Below are 21000 nucleotides of genomic sequence, written 5' to 3'. Positions count from 1 at the left end.
CATGTGGATGCTTCGCTGTGATTCCTTATTTGTGTGAATGTGTTTACATACAAACCAAAGTCTCACTCAATTAAACAGAATTTTTAATTCTTTGGTTCTTTGTTCTCACAGGATGTTAAAAGCATTTCAGCAGGTTTTATAGGAGCTCTACAAATCACTTTGTGCACCAGTAGACATATATAGACCGTATGCTGATGGCGTCCACTGAATCGTGTCCTTCGCATTCATTCATTCTTTTAATGCATATGGAGAAAAATTCACGTTGATAAATCCGTCACATTTATGTGGCATTTTTATTGGTCAGACGGTGGACTTTGGTCGTAACAGCACCACATCGGATGCCCGTCCCAAGTTTCTGGCACAGGTTATATTTTGGGTGCGGGACCGTAAACAGCACTACTGTTTAGAAGCCATAACCAGAAGATATCAAAACCTGGACAGTGTGTACTGGACGTAACACACACACACACACACACACACACCCTCCTGTTTTCTTCCCCTCTTCACCCTCATTCTGTTATAAGGCCAGTCCAGATGGATGCATCTCGCCTTCAGCAGCTTGTAATCCATCTGTCTCTGAGATCTGTGCCTCTGACACACAGTAATGATAGTTGGGGAAAATCAATCAAGCATATTTACTGCCGAGCCACGCGTTTGAATCTCTCGCCCTGCGTGTGTAATCTCTCTATTTCACCACGCCACATTCCCATAAATCAGCAGCTCTGCTGCAGCCACGTTCCTCCGGTCGGAAAAATCTCTTTAAAGAGTCGAATCGCTCAATTCCTCCAGCACTCGCACCGTGGCTGGATGGGAGCGCTCCCTCGGACAGGTGTGTCATGGTTTCGGCTTAAATCAAGTTGCTATAACAACGAGTGGGGGGATCGTTTCTCAGCGGGTGGGTGTGTGATTTATGGCGTGGGTGCTGGCGCAGTCATATTCTATTTGCCAGATTACTTAAAGTGGCTGGAAAATAAGATGGAGGCAAGCAGGAATGTCCTGTCCTGTGGTACATTCATCATGAGGCTCTGTGTGTGTGTGTGTGTGTGTTAAGGCGAATTTCAGTAAGTGCTGTTTTTTTATGTTTCTGAATACTCTTTTTGTATGTCTGCTTTTGTCCTTCAGAGATCTGAGTGAGAACCAGATCCAGGGCATTCCCAGGAAGGCCTTCAGGGGAGCTGTAGAGATCAAGAACCTGTGAGTATCTCTTGCTTTCTCACTCACACGTACACACACACACACACACAGGCTGGTGTACTCACCTGTGGGTAGACACACTCGTGCACTCCTGTACATTGTACACACATGGCTGCAGAAAGCGATGGGGGGGTGGGGGGGTTCTGCTGTAAAATAATTATTATTAAAATCTCACTCATCTCCACAGCTGCCCCAACACACTGTAATGGCAGACAAGTGGAAGTTTGATTTAAGTGTTGAAAGCTTAATAGTGCTTCACATCCCTCTAGAGAGTTCTGTGTTCTGCGGTTTTTGTGTGTATGTCACGGGTGTAAAGGGATTTGGCGCAGATGAACATTAATGTTTGCGACGCCGGTGATCCCAATTGCGGAGTGTGGCAAGGAGCTGGTGAGTATCGATCTTTTAATCGACGGACGTAATTCAGGCACAACTGAAACGCCCGGGACCACGTGGCGTCCGCGCAAGTGTAAACGACACACGAGGATGAAACAGAATGAAAATTATAGGGCTTTGAAAGCAACAAGCTGACAGATTCAGGGTCGAGATTCAATGCGGAGGGTCACGTGACAGTGTGTGTGTGTGTGTGTGTGTGTGTGTGTTTCAGATTACAAAATTGCACATGGAACTGGGATGATAACATGTTCTAGACGATCTTTTTCAATTTGACACACATTTGTATTATGTTCTTGTGAAAATTAGGGAGTGGAGAACATTACAGTGGAGAAACGTACATGAGAAGACCCCCCTCCACACACACACAGATATCACCCAAAAATCTGACACGCTGGCACGCTAAAGTGAAATGAAGTACATCTAAACAAGATCAGAGATAGAGGAGTGTGTGTATCTGTTTGAGTGTGTGCTTGCTGACGTGAAGAGAGGTAGAGGAGAAGAGGAATAGTTTGAAAAAATCTCTGAATGACATTTAAAGAGATGTAATCCTCTCTGAATATTCGCTTTCAGGCCAAGCTTTTGTCCTCCCTTTCCTCTGCACTCTGATGCGCGCACACACACACACACACACACACACACATATGCATCCGATGAAGCCGTATTACCATTCTGTATGCTGTTGGGTATGTTCCCTACAAGGGTAGTAGATGTGGTGTGAGCAACACATGGACGTGCACAAACACGCACACACACACACACACACACACACACACACACACATGCAGATGATTTAAGGCCGTGTGCGGTAGGGTGATGGATGCTCTGACAGAGAGGGCTAATGAGATATGGAACTGAGCCCACATCACTGCAGCTTACAATTAAGCCCTCTACTGCATTAGGCAAATTAGCCTCTATCAGACTGTACCCCCCCAATCTGTCACTGCCCCCCCTCCCTGGCTTTCGAATGGGGGGCGGTGCGACAGCCAGCTGCATTGTTGGGCCCGTTTTAAAGGCCATGTGATGGATGGCCGGTGGGGTCTGACCCATATCAGGCTGAAAGTGTTTTATGGGGGAGATGTTGAAGAGGCAATTAGCTAAATTGCGAGATGGTCCATCTTTGGCAGAAGTCATGTGACTCTACAGCAGCAGCTTTGGCAGCGAGGTGGGTTTGCGGCAGCTGGGAAAGTATGGACTTGCAAAAGCTTGCAAAGAAGTGAAAATGATATTAGCAATGAGAGGCAACCACCAACAGAATTCCTCCCCATTCCGACCGAAGCTTCTCACGGACCTGGTTACACGAACGCATTTAGTCAACAGATCTCTGATGGAGCCACGCATTTCAATGGACAGTAAAGTTGTGTCACCCTGTTGACCAGTGCAGCTGATGCTTCACATACCTAACACATCAACAGCATTCATTCATTCATCTATTCATTCTCTTTCCAATTAGTAATAAATTAGGGACCCTGAGTAAATTTACAGTTAAAGTCAAGCATCGGAATGGATCATTTCCAAACTGACTTCAAAATCCTGACTTACTTTGAACTTAGATTGAATTTTGAGGAGCAGTTACTGTGCTTTCTAAATAAATGTATTCTTGTTCTTCTTGTTCTTCTTCTTCTTATCATTCATGTTCATGCTGTCTATTCCTAAAGGGTGTGTTTGTCGATGTTTGGAATAATGCATATTTATTCACATTACCTCTCCATATCCACCACTTCCATTCCACATCCAGCTTACTTGCTGCAGTCCCAGCCTTTGCAGGTTTAATTATTTAAAATAAAGATCTCTCACGTAATTCTTCCAGTAAGATAAAGGCCTATTTAAAAAAATCACAATATTGCTTACTTAGCTTGAGTAAGTGGACTTTTATTGACAATTTGTGGAATTATTATTGGCTTCACAGGGAACCATCCATAGAAGGCTCATGCTGAATTGTGTGTGTGTGTGTGTGTGTGTGTGTGTGTCTGGCTAATTTTCACCACTAGCAATGGAAAAAAATTATTACTTTACTTTATAGAACGTGCCCTGATATATTTGTGTTTGGGCAAGTGTGTATGCGTGTGTGTGTGCAAGCACAGGATCTGAAAAGAACAAAATCACCACAGAGCCTGGCATGCATAAATATTTGATCTTGTTAAATGTCACCTCCATTCTGCATTATTAAAGACAGCGAGAGCGTTTGCTTTGGTCTGAGTGTCTGCAATCGCTCCGCCTATGATCCTCTGTGTAGAAAAGAAAGTGGAGTTTACATTTCTGTGCTGCCGTATTATTCATCTGGGATTTTATGGCATGAAGGTTTAGCCCCGTTGTCATGTCATGTATTTATGCTCTTTTATGCATTTATATTGGACATTTTATGCTTTATGGAGGCTAATGCATGTTAATGCATCATAGGACACACTGCCGTTTCAGTCAGAACAAACTGTGTTTCATGAAGAGTATTTTTAGCCTTACGAAGGCTTCTTAATACATTTCTTTATGTGTTTTATAGAATAGACAGCTGTCACCCTGTCAGATTGTGTGTGTTGCAAATGTACTGGTTAAGGGGAACGAGAAACAGAGAAGTTTAATACACTTGTGTGCAGATTCTGTACTGTGCGCAGAGTCATCTGTCTGGTGGAATGTGTGCGCTCAGCGGCTCTTGCATGTTAAGCCTCTGCGGGTACATGCGTTGCACTGAATGTGTGTCGATAGGTCATTGCGGGGCTCCATGTGTGTGTGTGTGTGTGTGTTTGTGATTTACTGCGCTCTGCTCTAATGAGATTGTTTCTGCAGACTGACGCTAATGTAGAGCCTCCCCTTCGCTAATGAAATGAAGCCTCACGAGAGAGAGAGAGTGAGAGAGAAAGGGGGGGGGGGGTGACAGGGAGAGAGGGAGACGCTTTGTGAGAAAGAAATGAAGAGGACACTCGGAGAAAGGCAGAGCAGGAGACAGATGCTCCGCGGCAGAGACAGAGAGAGAAGAAAGAGGAAAAAAGAAGAAAAGTGTGTTGGAGGAAGAGAGGGAAAGACACTACAGCACATACGTGAGGTGGAAAAATGCCGTGGGACACACACTGTGTGTGTGTGTGTGTGTGTGTGTGTGTGCGTGTGTGTATCTGTCAACGGGATGCTGCAGCTTCCTGGAATTCCAGCTGAACGTGGTGATGCTGTGAAGCTATTGTGATGCTTTAACACTGGTCTCTCTCTCTCTCTTTCTCTCTCTCTCTCATCACACCATTCCACGGCTCAGACAGCTGGATTACAACCAGATTGGCTGCATCGAGGATGGCGCGTTTCGAGCTCTCCGCGACCTGGAAGTGCTGTGAGTAGGAGAACCTTTCATTCCTGACCAGCCCACTTCAGCACTAAATTTAGAACATTTACTTCCATTTGGACACATACCACTAATTAATACAAGACTCATATTAACAGAGCAACCCAGGTAATCTCACTTTAATCATAGATCTCAGTTGCAAATTATGTATTCTGTGAGATTACAGAATGATGCTGTTTTGAACATTTTTATATGCTTTTGTATTGGATAAAACTGTACTATTAATGAAATGTGTTTAACACCTACATTCTAATGAGATGGTAAATTAAATGTGGGTTTTAATGGCAATTGAAAGGCAATGAACTGGTAAGGTTTAGACATTTCTGATGGACATCTGGATTTATACTATTCTGTGTATGACCAGTGGGTCTGTGTGTCACAGTGAATATGCAGGTCTGAGATCAGAAAATTCTCATGATTTACATGGACCACACATAATGAGAAACTCGCACACGCTCTCTCTCCTTCTAAGAGTGAGCCGGAACACCATCCTGATGATGATACTCTTTTGAGCAGTTTCACATATTTCACACCAACTCCTGAACTCAATTTACAGCCGGAGAAAGAGCGGGATATGAATATCGTGTGGGGAAAAGATGAGTGTGAGTTTATTACCCTGAGCTAAACAGCCTGTAGAGCATCTCTCTCTCTCTCTCGCTCTCTCTCTCTGCAGCACCGCTGCAGCACTCCTCCAGCTTTGTCCCCTACCTACCCTTGTCTTCATGAATGCAGGGATTAGCATCTCCTGATCTTATGCTCTTAAACCGTGCTGCTGATTCCTCTGTAGCTGGAGGCGTGAAAGAGCTCTGAACCGCCCTGAATTAACTCTCTTCTCTTAACAGATCGGGCCAAGACTTCAGCAGGATTAAGACGTGCCGATTAAGACGTGTTGTTGGAGAGCCATTTGTGATATTTCTGTCTTACTTTCGTTTCAGTACGCTCAACAACAACAACATCACTCGTCTGTCGGTGGCCAGTTTCAACCACATGCCCAAACTCAGGACATTGTAAGTGCCGCCCTTGATGCCCACACATTGCAAAAATGCACAGACACACACACATGCAAGAACTTTATATTTTCTGAAGTCATCGCTGCTGTTATTCCTTTAAATATTTAAAAAGGAAGAGCATCAGTTTGCCAAGAATGAACCCCCCGAACCTTCCAAACTGTGCAGCAGTCGCTGCCTCTGTGTGCCACCCCTCCGGGTGATCATAATTTCTTTATATCTGTGAGGTCTGCAGAGGTCCCCTGTGATTTGTAAAGGTCCTGTCTGATATATATGGGCAGTCACAGCCAGTATATCATATATCATAATGAGCCATTAGCCTGTAAAGCGCCTGAGCTGGACTAATGAGAGATTAGCATTCAGGCCGCGCTGTGCGCTCCACTGGCCAGTGCTGTGATTGGGTTAGCATTGAGTGGGGCAGCGCAGAAATCCCAAAATCACATTAGTCCTAGAGAGATTTGGGAGGGAGGGGGGAGGGAATTGCAGGAAAAGAGCAAGGTGGATAAGATGACTGGAGGGAGAGGGAGATGGAGCGAGAGAGATGGATGGGTACCATAAATGAACAAGTCTGTTGTGTACCAGGGAATGTCATTCTGCCCTAGCCTGGCCAAGGAGAAGTAACGGGGAACTCGTTCCACTCTCCGTGTCCTGTTGGCGCTTGGTGACGGAGTGATCTTCACTCCCACTCTGACAGCAACATCAGCCTCTGAACGCCCATCCAGAAGAATCTTGCTCCCCGCATGGCCATCAGTGATAGCGTCTGGCTCTTTAGCCTAGTGCGGGGAGTATTTACATCTCGCTGTACCTGCCTGTCGGCCCGTAGCCTTTCGGAAGCTTGCCATTCGTCTGCTGAGTGGCATTAGAGAGGCAAATGAATGAGAGGCATTAGCGCGGCTCAGTGCTCGTTGCTGAAGGTGCTGATCGTACAGAACCCCCCCACCCCTCAGGAGAGCATTTAACCGAGGCACCACACACTCGTAGAACAGAGGAGGACGACTCTATTAGCTATAGTGCTGCAGCGGCAACATAAAACACACACCATGGCATGCAGGGTTAAGAGTGTTGGGCATGTAATGGTTTAATGGCCATTCAGTATGATGGAATAGATGCAGTGTTGGCTGGCTCGGCTGCGTTATTTGTCGATTATGCAGTAGAATGAACTATTTGGATTACTCCACTCATTTTGCTATATAAAATGTTCAATTCAAAGTTAAATTTGGCACTTGTCATATTTAACCAGTATTTCCACTAGAGGACATGGTCAATAGTTTAGGACAAGTACAAACAGTGGTTATCGACCTTTTATCAATTAACGGAAAGACGTAATCGTATAAGTATAAGTGTCAAGATGTTAGAAAACCCAGGCGACTGAGAGAGAATTGAGAGAGTCCACACCACTTTGCTTAGAATTATAGGGTCATGTATGTATAGTATCAAGGACATAAGACCGCCTTGTAGCATTATGATATAATATTTTTCTGTCTATTTGTTCTGTCTCTGGTTGACAGAACGTAATACATTTTCTTTGCCTATTTATGTTTATGTTGATGTGTTTGCTTGTTGCATGCATGTTATTTCCAGTCCAAAATACGGAAGTCGTGAAAAAGGTCTAGAATGTTATAATAATGTTTCTGTAAAGAAAAGGTGGACACAGCTTTGGAAAAGTGTCCATCATCATCAACTGTGATCAGCACTGCTTGCTCATACTTACACCTTAACTCTTTAGCGCCTCTTGAGGTATACAGTGGCAGTACAAGAAAGGGCGGGCCATGGCTAGATGGGTAGCATGGTAACTTCAGTAAATATCTCTGCAACACAACACACATGAGCCTTTGACACACCATCTAAACTGTCATCTCTTGACATTCTTTTGATCATTGTAGTTATTGATTTTATTTATTATTTAGTTATTATTTTAAGCTGTCTTTAACAACTGACTTTATCTCTGTTGTACAGCCTGTATATTGAGAGGTGTTTATTGCACGTATGAAACATAGTGCAAGTGTGTTACATTTTGATGTGTTTTATATATAGTGTTGTGCTGGGCTTATGTGATCAATATATGTGTCATTTTGTGTGCTTTGTGTTGTGCTTTGCCTGTAATTTGTTGTGCTGTTGTGTTGGGTAGTGTATGTGTGGAGTGTATGTGTGTGGAGGTGCATTGATTTTGTGTCGGTGAGCTGTGTGTTAATTAATTAATCTCCCGTTTCGGTAGTTGTTGTAGATAGGCTTTAACTAATGTGCAGTAGACTGTGCAACTCACGCACACACACACATTCACACACACACACACACACATATACCCATCGCACCTACACATTTTTTGGTATCTTAGAGGGGACTAAAATACGAGGACATAATTTCAATATCATGTAATAATCATTTATTTGCCAAAACACTTTAATATTTTGCCATATGGGTAGCAGAAAGCGGATTCTTTTAAATATATTTTTTAATATTTATTTAAGATTCGGCACACACTCACACACATACCCAGTGTAAGTTACTCCTCATTAGTGGTGCTTTAGCAGTGTCATCTAGCTGGTTCACCTTTATTGATTTTCTCACCCCCCCTTTGCAGTCGCCTGCACTCCAATAACCTGCTGTGTGACTGCAACATGGCCTGGCTCTCCGATTGGCTGCGGCAGCGGCCCCGGCTGGGCCTCTACACACAGTGCATGGGCCCTCCTCACCTGAGGGGACACAACGTTGCTGAAGTCCAGAAGAAAGAGTTTGTGTGCACAGGTAGTGTGTGTGTGTCTGTGTTTGCATATTTCTATTTTTATTATTGTTGTGTATCATGCATTGGTGCAACAATTGCTTTATATTTTGTTTCATTTACTGTTATTTTGCTCATGTTTTTTTTGTACGCTTTCTGTCAAGATGAGGAAGGAGGCAAGTCACTTTATTTGTGACATCATCACTGGTCATTAAAATTCCACTTTTTCCTATTAAACACTCTGAGGTCCCAGTTCATTGGAATGAATTAAAAAGATATTCGGAATTTAAAAACCTACAAAAGTTACATGCTTGAAACTGTATTAGAAACCAGGACTCAAAAAGTATTTGGACCAGTGCTCACTTGTGGATGAACTTCATCTGAAGCTGAGCCACGCACCCAAATGAGCTGTACTCCATTCAACCTAGAGTCAAACTCTCTCTCTCTCGCTCTCTCTCCCCCTCTCAGGACACCAGTCGTCCTCCTGTAGTGTGCTGCAGTGTCCAGACTCCTGTACCTGCAGCAATAACATAGTCGACTGCAGAGGGAAAGGAATGACGGAGATCCCCACCAACCTGCCGGAGACCATCACAGAGATGTAAGTTCCTCATTATCTTCTGTTAATAAATGACTCTTTTATTCTTTGGAGCAGTACAATATGGATTTTACTGTTTTTACTGTTAGCATGCTTGGCCTGCACTAAAATATAAGTACATGCATGTCTACAAGCACACACACACACACACACACACACACACACGCAAAAATACAGCAAAAGAATATTTGACAACATAATTGAAAGTAATTGAGTAAGAGCAGCGCTTCTGATTGTAGCAACTCAAACAGCCTCTTGGAATTAATCGTTATCTTATTATGATAATTGAGGCTGTTAATTAAGCCCTCAGGAGAAGTGTTTAAGATGTTGCTCGGCTGTGTCTGTATGGGGCTGATTAGTTTCTTGGGGCGCGGAGGCGCTCAGCCTGTCAGAACAGACTGTGGCTGTATGACTTCATCATATGGGCTGTACTGTGTCTGTACTGTATTTATGAGACATTGTGCAACTTGTGTAATTGTATGAGTGCAGGTGATGTGAACCTGTCTATGTGCATGTTTATGGATCCATGAATATGAATATATACAGACATGATTGATATGGTATGTTTGTATGTCTGGGAGCGTTTGCATGTTGTTATACTGTCAGGTTGTGCTTGTAGCCTCTCCTGAGGACAAGAGGAAGATGACAGAGAACAACCAAGTGAAATATGAGCAGCTTTTCAGGAATGAAGTGTTAGATCAGGAGGATGTGATCATATTATTTAATTATGCCAACACTCATCATCTGTAGGACTGAAGGGTCAAAGGCGTTTCCTGCTCGCCAGTACGTTTTAGTTTCAGTGTTGTCTTAAATTCTATAGCATACTTTAGGAAACTAATGTTGGTGACTGTGAATAGTGAGAAGTGGGACAGTGGGGTGTTGGAAGCTGCGAGGGCTTGGATGACAGTAACTGGGATCTCTCAATTCCAGCCTTTCTGTTCCTGTCATGTAGGGACCTCAGTGTGCAAATCATTTTTTATGAATGGTGCGTGAAAGAGCACACACACACACACACACACACACACACACACACACACAGAAACACAGTGTCTTTCTCTAACTGTATCTTAATCTCCGAATCTACTTTTTCTTTTCTGTTAGCTCTTTCATTGAAGAAACTGGCCCTTCCTACTGTGTGTGTGTGTGTGTGTGTGTGTGTGTGTGTGTGTGTGTGTGTGTGTGTGTTTGTAAACCTACCAATATGTGGACATTGACCTGACTGCACACCAATAAGGTGGGGACGTGTGTCATCATGGGGACCAAAATCCAAGTCCCCACAAAGTTAACTACGCTAGCATGTATATTTCATCAAAATAAGCCTACCCCTTTAATATCTCCAAAGTCCCCAAGATGGACATTTTCTTGAAAAACATTGTGTATGTGTGTGCCTGGAATTGCTCACAGTGTGTACACGCCAACTAGGGTTGAAGAGGGTAATTGCAATTGCAGATACACACAGTAACACGTGGTACAGCAATGCTGAACTCTTATTGGCTCATCTTGATGACGTCACGGACCATCAGGAACCAATGAGAGAGCTAATTGTTAATAAGTGCCTCAGTTAGCAAGACTGAGTTTGCTGAGCTATAGCACCATCCAGATCTATGTAAGCTAACTTTAACTGCAAGAAAAAAATCATTTAAAGATTCATACTTTTATGATACACATTGTGTTAGGGGTAAATAATATTTCTTTCAATAGTAAAGTGTTTTAGTAAGAAAAGCTATGACAATGCTAGCTAGTTAAACGGTACTAGCTTAGTTAGCACATGCTAGTTTCTGTTATTTATGGATATTTAAAATTACAATTATTACTATATCTTCCATAGACGTTTTCACTAAGCAGTAAGAGAAATAATGTGCTAAGAAAAATGGCTCGGAGGCGACAAAGCCCAATAAACAATGCCATTTTTCACATCACCACCTGCCGTGATAAAGCAGGGCTTGATGTTAAATACATCAATTCCTATAAAGGTGAGCAAAGCAGATATATTATCTTAAACTAATTACTATGAGGGAAAGTAGGTATGAATGTGGGTTGTGATTCACAAATTAGGCAGGGGAGTGTTTGCCGAGTCAGATATGTTCAAAGGAGATTTCATACTGGAGTACAGAGGAGACCTTATCGATCCAGAAGAAAGTAAACGAAGACGGCGAATTTACCACAACTCCCTAAAAGGATTTATGTTCGATTTCATCTGGCATGGAAAATTCTGGACGTGAGTACAAATGGATTTATATATTTTCCTTTGTTTTGATGTATAACTGTATTAAATATTTAAAAAATATATTTGAAAACTCGCTGCTAAAACTAGTATTAGTTTTTTATTAGTATTCTAGTTTTGTTGCCACATGTGGGAACTCGTGTCTTGTGTGGAGTTGCACAGCATGGGGAGCATTTAGATCATTTATCATCGCTAAACCGCCCATAACAGCTTTAAATGTGTATTATTAATTTTTTCAAGTCAGATGTGGAGTCAAAATGGGTTACATAACGTCGCTCAGACACACAGGGATTGTGGGTAATATGGTTGTTTTCTTCTGATGGAACAGAATGATTTCATCATTTGTCTGTCAGCATTTAAGGTACTTATTGTAAACATGCCATACTATATTGACTTATTTACAGTTGACTTCTAATAGTTAAGATAGCAGCTCATGCATGGTTCCTGCTCAGGTCTGAATATTTTCCAGAAATACAAAAAAAAATGTTTATTTGTTGCTATTTGAAGTAGATTTATAATGTCTGCATATATCAGTTGTGTCATCACAAGATCACAAAAAATTGTTTAACAATTTATATATTATATTGTTAATATAAAATTAAGTAATACAAACTAACAATAGTATAATTTTGCATTTAATAACTATTCTCTTTATTCAAATTCAGTATTGATGCTGCAAGGGATGATGGCACCCTTGGAAGACTGGTTAATGATGATCACATTAACCCCAACTGCAAAATGAAAAGAATCATGGTGGAAGGAAAGCCTCATTTGTGCCTTTTTGCCTTAAAAGACATAACACCTGGAGACGAGATTAGATATAATTATGGCGATGCTGATTGTCCTTGGAGGAATCAGGTAAGAATTGTAAAAGATATTTTGAAATCTGATATTTATATAAATTAAGATTTTAGTATTAATTAATTCTAATATTATGTTTGTTCATAAAGTTTTAACAATCAGAATAATTCACACATGCTCGCATCCATTTTCCTGTTATTGGTTTACTGGGCTTTTCATATGTTTGCAGCCCTGGTCCTGGATTCGAATTCTGTAACAAATATTGAATATAGAGAATTGTGGTTGTTTTGTTTATTTCACTGAAGATGCATCATCACTATACCTACTTAAGCATATTCTCTGCATCTGTATTTATTTTAAAATGCTTTTGCAACCTGACACTGTTCAGCTTTTTTATCTTTTACCAGTATTTGGGGACTTATTGGGGATTCCTTTGATAATTTCAGGAAGAAAGAAGTGGAATGGAAGGAGCCAGTAACTGTCCCAGGTCAGAAAACGCCTCTGAAAAGGATCTACATTACACCCAAAGTTCATTGGATAACTGCACCCTCAACAATCAGGTATAAAACTGCTGTTTAATTACCCGATATTATCCATACTTTTAGAATGAGAGTGTGCATTTTAAAGTTATGCAAACATAACTTTCATATTTGGTCTAATTGTTGGCTGTTTTGTTCATTCCAGGAGACAATAAGTGGTGTAGACAGAGCTAATATCTTCCCCAAATCAGATGGTACCTCTGAAGACATTCAGCATTCCACAGACTGTTCACAGGTTGAGACTTTCCACATTCAGGTATGATACTTCTTTTTAAAATGTAATTTTAATATAATATACGTTAAGTCCCCACACTGTGCAATGTGCATGATATATGTGAAGTCCCCATGAACTATTGTGTATCACAAATCTTTTTGAAAGATTCACAAGACTCAGGATGAGAAGTGCTGCACCTCCCCCACTATGTCCCCACATTGTCTTCTAAAAAAAAATTTCTACACTAAGTCCACACACTACACCTATTTTGATCTATTAGGATTTAGTAACAAAATTAATTATTTTAATGACATGTATAACTGTTAGTACATTTAAACATTGAAAATATGTAGTGTGGTTGTAGAATGGCAACATATCTTTTATGTTTGGTCTAATGGCTGACTGTTTTGTTCATTATAGGAGACAATAAAGGGTATAAACCAAGCCAGTAACTGCCCCAAATCAGATGGTGCCTCTGAAGACAATCAGCATTGCACAGACAGTCCACAGCATGACAGTATCTTCCACATTCAGGTATGAAACTGCTCTTTTTTATGTATTTTAATTACAATATACGTTTAGTCCCCACAATGTGCAATGTGCATGATATATGTGAAGTCCCCATAAAGTATTGTGTATCACAAATGTTTATGAAAGATTCACAAGACTCAGGATGAGAGTGCTGCACCTCCCCCACTATGTCCCCACATTGTCTTCTAAAAAAAATCTCTACACTAAGTCCACACACTACACCTATTTTGATCTATTAGGATTTTGTAACAAAATTAATTATTTTAATGACATGTATAACTGTTAGTACGTTTAAACATTGAAAATATGTAGTGTGGTTGTAGAATGGCAACGTATCTTTTATGTTTGGTCTAATGGCTGACTGTTTTGTTCATTATAGGAGACAATAAAGGGTACAAACCAAGCCAGTAACTGCCCCAAATCAGATGGTGCCTCTGAAGACAATCAGCATTGCACAGACAGTTCACAGCATGACAGTATCTTCCACATTCAGGTATGAAACTGCTCTTTTTTATGTATTTTAATTACAATATACGTTTAGTCCCCACAATGTGCAATGTGCATGATATATGTGAAGTCCCCATGAACTATTGTGTATCACAAATCTTTTTGAAAGATTCACAAGACTCAGGATGAGAAGTGCTGCACCTCCCCCACTATGTCCCCACATTGTCTTCTAAAATTAAATCTCTATACTAAATCCACACACTACACCTATTATGATTTTGTAACACATGTACAACTCTTAGTACATTTAAACATTGAAAATATGTAGTGTGATTGTAGAATGGCAACGTATCTTTTATGTTTGGTTTAATGGCTGACTGTTTTGTTCATTTTAGGAGACAATAAGTGGTACGAACCAAGCCAGTAACTGCCCCAAATCAGATGGTGCCTCTGAAGACAATCAGCATTGCACAGACAGTTCACAGCATGACAGTATCTTCCACATTCAGGTATGAAACTGCTCTTTTTTATGTATTTTAATTACCATATACGTTAAGTCCCCACAATGTGCAATGTGCATGATATATGTGAAGTCCCCATGACGTATTGTGTATCACAAATGTTTATGAAAGATTCACAAGACTCAGGATGAGAAGTGCTGCACCTCCCCCACTATGTCCCCACATTGTCTTCTAAAAAAAAATTTCTACACTAAGTCCACACACTATACCTATTTTGATCTATTAGGATTTTGTAACAAAATTAATTATTTTAATGACATGTATAACTGTTAGTACATTTAAACATTGAAAATATGTAGTGTGGTTGTAGAATGGCAACATATCTTTTATGTTTGGTCTAATGGCTGACTGTTTTGTTCATTATAGGAGACAATAAAGGGTATAAACCAAGCCAGTAACTGCCCCAAATCAGATGGTGCCTCTGAAGACAATCAGCATTGCACAGACAGTCCACAGCATGACAGTATCTTCCACATTCAGGTATAAAACTGCTCTTTTTTATGTATTTTAATTACAATATACGTTAAGTCCCCACAATGTGCAATGTGCATGATATATGTGAAGTCCCCATAAAGTATTGTGTATCACAAATGTTTATGAAAGATTCACAAGACTCAGGATGAGAAGTGCTGCACCTCCCCCACAATGTCCCCACATTGTCTTCTAAAAAAAATCTCTACACTAAGTCCACACACTACACCTATTTGGATCTATTAGGATTTTGTAACAAAATTAATTATTTTAATGACATGTATAACTGTTAGTACATTTAAAACATTGAAAATATGTAGTGTGGTTGTAGAATGGCAACATATCTTTTATGTTTGGTCTAATGGCTGACTGTTTTGTTCATTATAGGAGACAATAAAGGGTATATGAACCAAGCCAGTAACTGCCCCAAATCAGATGGTGCCTCTGAAGACAATCAGCATTGCACAGACAGTTCACAGCATGACAGTATCTTCCACATTCAGGTATGAAACTGCTCTTTTTTATGTATTTTAATTACAATATACGTTTAGTCCCCACAATGTGCAATGTGCATGATATATGTGAAGTCCCCATAAAGTATTGTGTATCACAAATGTTTATGAAAGATTCACAAGACTCAGGATGAGAAGTGCTGCACCTCCCCCACTATGTCCCCACATTGTCTTCTAAAAAAAAATCTCTACACTAAGTCCACACACTACACCTATTTTGATCTATTAGGATTTTGTAACAAAATTAATTATTTTAATGACATGTATAACTGTTAGTACATTTAAACATTGAAAATATGTAATGTGGTTGTAGAATGGCAACATATCTTTTATGTTTGGTCTAATGGCTGACTGTTTTGTTCATTATAGGAGACAATAAAGGGTACAAACCAAGCCAGTAACTGCCCCAAATCAGATGGTGCCTCTGAAGACAATCAGCATTGCACAGACAGTTCACAGCATGACAGTATCTTCCACATTCAGGTATGAAACTGCTCTTTTTTATGTATTTTAATTACAATATACGTTTAGTCCCCACAATGTGCAATGTGCATGATATATGTGAAGTCCCCATAAAGTATTGTGTATCACAAATGTTTATGAAAGATTCACAAGACTCAGGATGAGAGTGCTGCACCTCCCCCACTATGTCCCCACATTGTCTTCTAAAAAAAATCTCTACACTAAGTCCACACACTACACCTATTTTGATCTATTAGGATTTTGTAACAAAATTAATTATTTTAATGACATGTATAACTGTTAGTACGTTTAAACATTGAAAATATGTAGTGTGGTTGTAGAATGGCAACGTATCTTTTATGTTTGGTCTAATGGCTGACTGTTTTGTTCATTATAGGAGACAATAAAGGGTACGAACCAAGCCAGTAACTGCCCCAAATCAGATGGTGCCTCTGAAGACAATCAGCATTGCACAGACAGTTCACAGCATGACAGTATCTTCCACATTCAGGTATGAAACTGCTCTTTTTTATGTATTTTAATTACAATATACGTTTAGTCCCCACAATGTGCAATGTGCATGATATATGTGAAGTCCCCATAAAGTATTGTGTATCACAAATGTTTATGAAAGATTCACAAGACTCAGGATGAGAAGTGCTGCACCTCCCCCACTATGTCCCCACATTGTCTTCTAAAAAAAAATCTCTACACTAAGTCCACACACTACACCTATTTTGATCTATTAGGATTTTGTAACAAAATTAATTATTTTAATGACATGTATAACTGTTAGTACATTTAAACATTGAAAATATGTAATGTGGTTGTAGAATGGCAACATATCTTTTATGTTTGGTCTAATGGCTGACTGTTTTGTTCATTATAGGAGACAATAAAGGGTACAAACCAAGCCAGTAACTGCCCCAAATCAGATGGTGCCTCTGAAGACAATCAGCATTGCACAGACAGTTCACAGCATGACAGTATCTTCCACATTCAGGTATGAAACTGCTCTTTTTTATGTATTTTAATTACAATATACGTTTAGTCCCCACAATGTGCAATGTGCATGATATATGTGAAGTCCCCATGAACTATTGTGTATCACAAATCTTTTTGAAAGATTCACAAGACTCAGGATGAGAAGTGCTGCACCTCCCCCACTATGTCCCCACATTGTCTTCTAAAATTAAATCTCTATACTAAATCCACACACTACACCTATTATGATTTTGTAACACATGTACAACTCTTAGTACATTTAAACATTGAAAATATGTAGTGTGGTTGTAGAATGGCAACATATCTTTTATGTTTGGTCTAATGGCTGACTGTTTTGTTCATTATAGGAGACAATAAAGGGTATAAACCAAGCCAGTAACTGCCCCAAATCAGATGGTGCCTCTGAAGACAATCAGCATTGCACAGACAGTCCACAGCATGACAGTATCTTCCACATTCAGGTATAAAACTGCTCTTTTTTATGTATTTTAATTACAATATACGTTAAGTCCCCACAATGTGCAATGTGCATGATATATGTGAAGTCCCCATAAAGTATTGTGTATCACAAATGTTTATGAAAGATTCACAAGACTCAGGATGAGAAGTGCTGCACCTCCCCCACAATGTCCCCACATTGTCTTCTAAAAAAAAATCTCTACACTAAGTCCACACACTACACCTATTTGGATCTATTAGGATTTTGTAACAAAATTAATTATTTTAATGACATGTATAACTGTTAGTACATTTAAAACATTGAAAATATGTAGTGTGGTTGTAGAATGGCAACATATCTTTTATGTTTGGTCTAATGGCTGACTGTTTTGTTCATTATAGGAGACAATAAAGGGTATATGAACCAAGCCAGTAACTGCCCCAAATCAGATGGTGCCTCTGAAGACAATCAGCATTGCACAGACAGTTCACAGCATGACAGTATCTTCCACATTCAGGTATGAAACTGCTCTTTTTATGTATTTTAATTACAATATACGTTTAGTCCCCACAATGTGCAATGTGCATGATATATGTGAAGTCCCCATAAAGTATTGTGTATCACAAATGTTTATGAAAGATTCACAAGACTCAGGATGAGAAGTGCTGCACCTCCCCCACTATGTCCCCACATTGTCTTCTAAAAAAAAATCTCTACACTAAGTCCACACACTACACCTATTTTGATCTATTAGGATTTTGTAACAAAATTAATTAATTTTAATGACATGTATAACTGTTAGTACATTTAAACTTTGAAATTATGTAGTGTGCTTGCAGAATGCAAACATTACTTTTACATTTGGTCAAATTGCAATCAGACAGTCAGAATTGCACTGCCAGTTCACAGGTTGAGAGTATCTTCCACATTCAGGTATGAAACTGTTCTTTTCAATGTATTTTTATCATAATATCGAATCTCGAATTCCGATCCGCCAAGGTGCCACTGAGGTGCCACTGAGCAAAGCACTGTCCCCACACACTTCTCCCCAGGCGCCTTTCATGGCTGCCTACTGCTCACCAAGGGTGATGGGTTAAAAGCAAAGGACACATTTAGTTGTGTGCACATGTGCTGTGTTGCAGTGTATCACAATGACAATCACTTCTCTTTTACTTAATAAACATTTAAGTCCCTTCAATGTAAATATATGTGACATCCCTACAAAGTAGAATGTGCTTCACCACTATTGTTGAAAGGTTAATAAGACTCAACATGTTTTGTGTACGTGCCTCAGCAGGTACCCACGTTGTCTTCTAAAATGAAGGCTTTAGTGAAATAGCTAAGAGACTCCATGGTAGCATGAAATGGAGTCTACAACTGACATAAGTGGCTCAGGTAGTGCAGCTCGTCCAGGATCAAATTCAAATTTTATTTGTCACATACACAGTCATACATGATATGATATGCAGTTTTAACAAAAGTGTTTAAGTGTTAGGATATGTTAGGAAGTGTTCAAGTGTTAGGTATATCAATGCAAGCTATGGCAAGAAGGTTTGTGTAGAGTCCAGAACATGAAGGCACTACCAGGAAACAGGCCAGTACATCAGAAGACATGGAGGAGGCAGTAGAAGGGCAACCCAGCAGCAGGACCGCTACCTCCACCTTTGTGCAAGGAGGAACAGGAGGAGCTCTGCCAGCGCCCTGCAAAATGACCTCCAGCAGGCCTCTCTGCTCTGCTCAAATGGTCAGAAACAGACTCCACAAGGGTGGTATGAGGGCCCGATGTCCATAGATTGGGGTTTTGCTTACAGCCCAACACTGTGCAGCATGTTTGGCATTTGCCAAAGAACAACAAGATTGGCAAATTCGCCACTGGCGCCCTGTGCTCTTCACAGATGAAACCAGGTTCACACAGAGCATATGTGACATGTGACAGTCTGGAGACGCCATGGAGAACATTCTGATGCCTGCAACATCCTCCAGCATGACCAGTGTGACAGTGGGTCAGTAGTGGTGTGGGGTGGCATTTCTTTGGGGGGGCGCACAACCCTCCATGTGCTCGCCAGATGTAGCTTGACTGCCATTAACTACCGAGATGAGATCTTCAGACCCCATGTGCACATCTGGGACATCATATCTCGCTTCATCTACCAACACCACGTTGCATCACAGACTGTTCAGGAGTTGGCGGATTCTTTAGACCAGGTCTGGGAGGAGATCCCTCAGGAGACCATCCGTCACCTAAACAGGAGCATGTCCAGTCATTGTAGGGAGGTCATAGAGGCACGTGAAGGCCTCATTACTGGGCCTCATTTTTACTTATTTTAAGGACATTACATCAGCCCATAGTTTGTTTTGCCACTTTAATTTTGAGTGTGACTCCAAATCCAGAGCTTCATGGGTTGATAAATTTGATTTTCATCGATAATTTTTGTGTGATTTTGTAGTTAGCACATTCAACTATGTAAAGAAGTATTTAATAAGAATATTTCATTCATTCAGATGTAGGATGTCTTATTTCTGTGTTCCCTTAATTTGTGAGCAGTGTATTTTCTCCAAGAAAGAATCAAATCCTTAACAATTTTGAATGCATTTGTTTTGTGTTTAAGTGGCTCTTGATGTAGAACCACCCATAGATCCTTCTGCAAAAGAAGTCCAGAAATCTTCAATTGAACAAGCAACAGAAATAACAAGTACCACAACTACCATGAAAGGTACTGTTTGTTAAACTTCATAGAAAGCCTTTATGAACTTAAAAATCTCTGTTTTTTCTGATGTGCTTTGTTCATTCAGGTCGAAAGGTGGTAAAGAAAAAGAAATGGGACAGTGATGAAATGAATGCAGTTGAAAAGCATCTAAACAGGTTCATCAAAACTTGTACAGTGCCAGGAAAACAACAATGTGAGGCCTGTACCTGTTGCCTTGAAAGTTCTTTGTGAAGAACAAAATCACTACCCTTAAAAGAAGAATGTAAAGTCAGTTATTTTATTTTGTTTGGTATCTTATTTTCTGGTATTTTAGATTTCTGGTTATTACATTTGTTTTAAAAGGGAATTAGAAGTGTCCTAGTGTCAGCCCATCCTCTCCACCCCTCTTCAGAAAGAGCAGCTTAGAATCTCTTTTTTTTTTTTTTTGGAAATGGGTGCAATTCAGTAAAGTGTCTTTGAATCGAATGTAAATATGTACAGAATACTGTTCAGAATGCTACATAAAAATAGCAAAAAAAATAAATATTTTATTCATGTTATTAAATTTTGATCTTTTCATTCATTATAGCTGCATCCCAGCTGTTTCGTCCCCATGTTGTTCACAAGTACCTACATCTTACAGTTAACCAGACAGTTCACTATGTGTGTCTGCTGGTCCTCACAAGTGATGTCTACCAGACAAGGTCCCCAGTTTGTAGGAAAATGTCACATTGCTTTATTAATGTATTTTCTATATTTTAAAGTGACAGTCATTTTTAAAGCCTCAAATGAAACATAAATCTATCTTTAGATTTTTCATAAAGCCTTTAGAAATGCACGTCCCCACGATGTGGCATCGTGCATGTAGTCCCCAAATTGCGGCTACACAAGTATGTGTGTGTGTGTGTGTGTGTGTGTGT

The 21000-nt window shown here is 40.2% G+C and overlaps 1 protein-coding gene and 1 long non-coding RNA gene across 7 annotated transcripts in view; both read left to right on the top strand.

Moving 5' to 3' along the window:
* Positions 1 to 21000, top strand: part of slit2 (slit homolog 2 (Drosophila)) — a 98087-nt gene that overhangs the window by 51157 nt on the left and 25930 nt on the right. For 4 of the 6 annotated variants that reach the window (XM_028976096.1, XM_028976091.1, XM_028976094.1 and 1 more), the window contains exons 5-10: positions 1123 to 1194; positions 4823 to 4894; positions 5842 to 5913; positions 8495 to 8658; positions 8797 to 8808; positions 9101 to 9230. In XM_028976096.1, the coding sequence (XP_028831929.1) occupies positions 1123 to 1194; positions 4823 to 4894; positions 5842 to 5913; positions 8495 to 8658; positions 8797 to 8808; positions 9101 to 9230 (522 nt within the window). The remainder of the gene's footprint in view (positions 1 to 1122; positions 1195 to 4822; positions 4895 to 5841; positions 5914 to 8494; positions 8659 to 8796; positions 8809 to 9100; positions 9231 to 21000) is intronic. The other 2 variants (XM_028976093.1, XM_028976095.1) reach the window with 1 other exon arrangement.
* On the top strand, positions 17882 to 20478 carry LOC114788016 (uncharacterized). The gene is made up of 3 exons (XR_003749481.1): positions 17882 to 17910; positions 20003 to 20107; positions 20187 to 20478. It is a non-coding gene; the product is annotated as an uncharacterized LOC114788016 (long non-coding RNA).

The sequence above is a fragment of the Denticeps clupeoides genome, chromosome 4 (assembly GCF_900700375.1).
Source record: "Denticeps clupeoides chromosome 4, fDenClu1.1, whole genome shotgun sequence".
In the NCBI taxonomy this organism is placed as follows: domain Eukaryota; kingdom Metazoa; phylum Chordata; class Actinopteri; order Clupeiformes; family Denticipitidae; genus Denticeps; species Denticeps clupeoides.
This window is presented reverse-complemented; position numbering and strand designations above follow the sequence as displayed.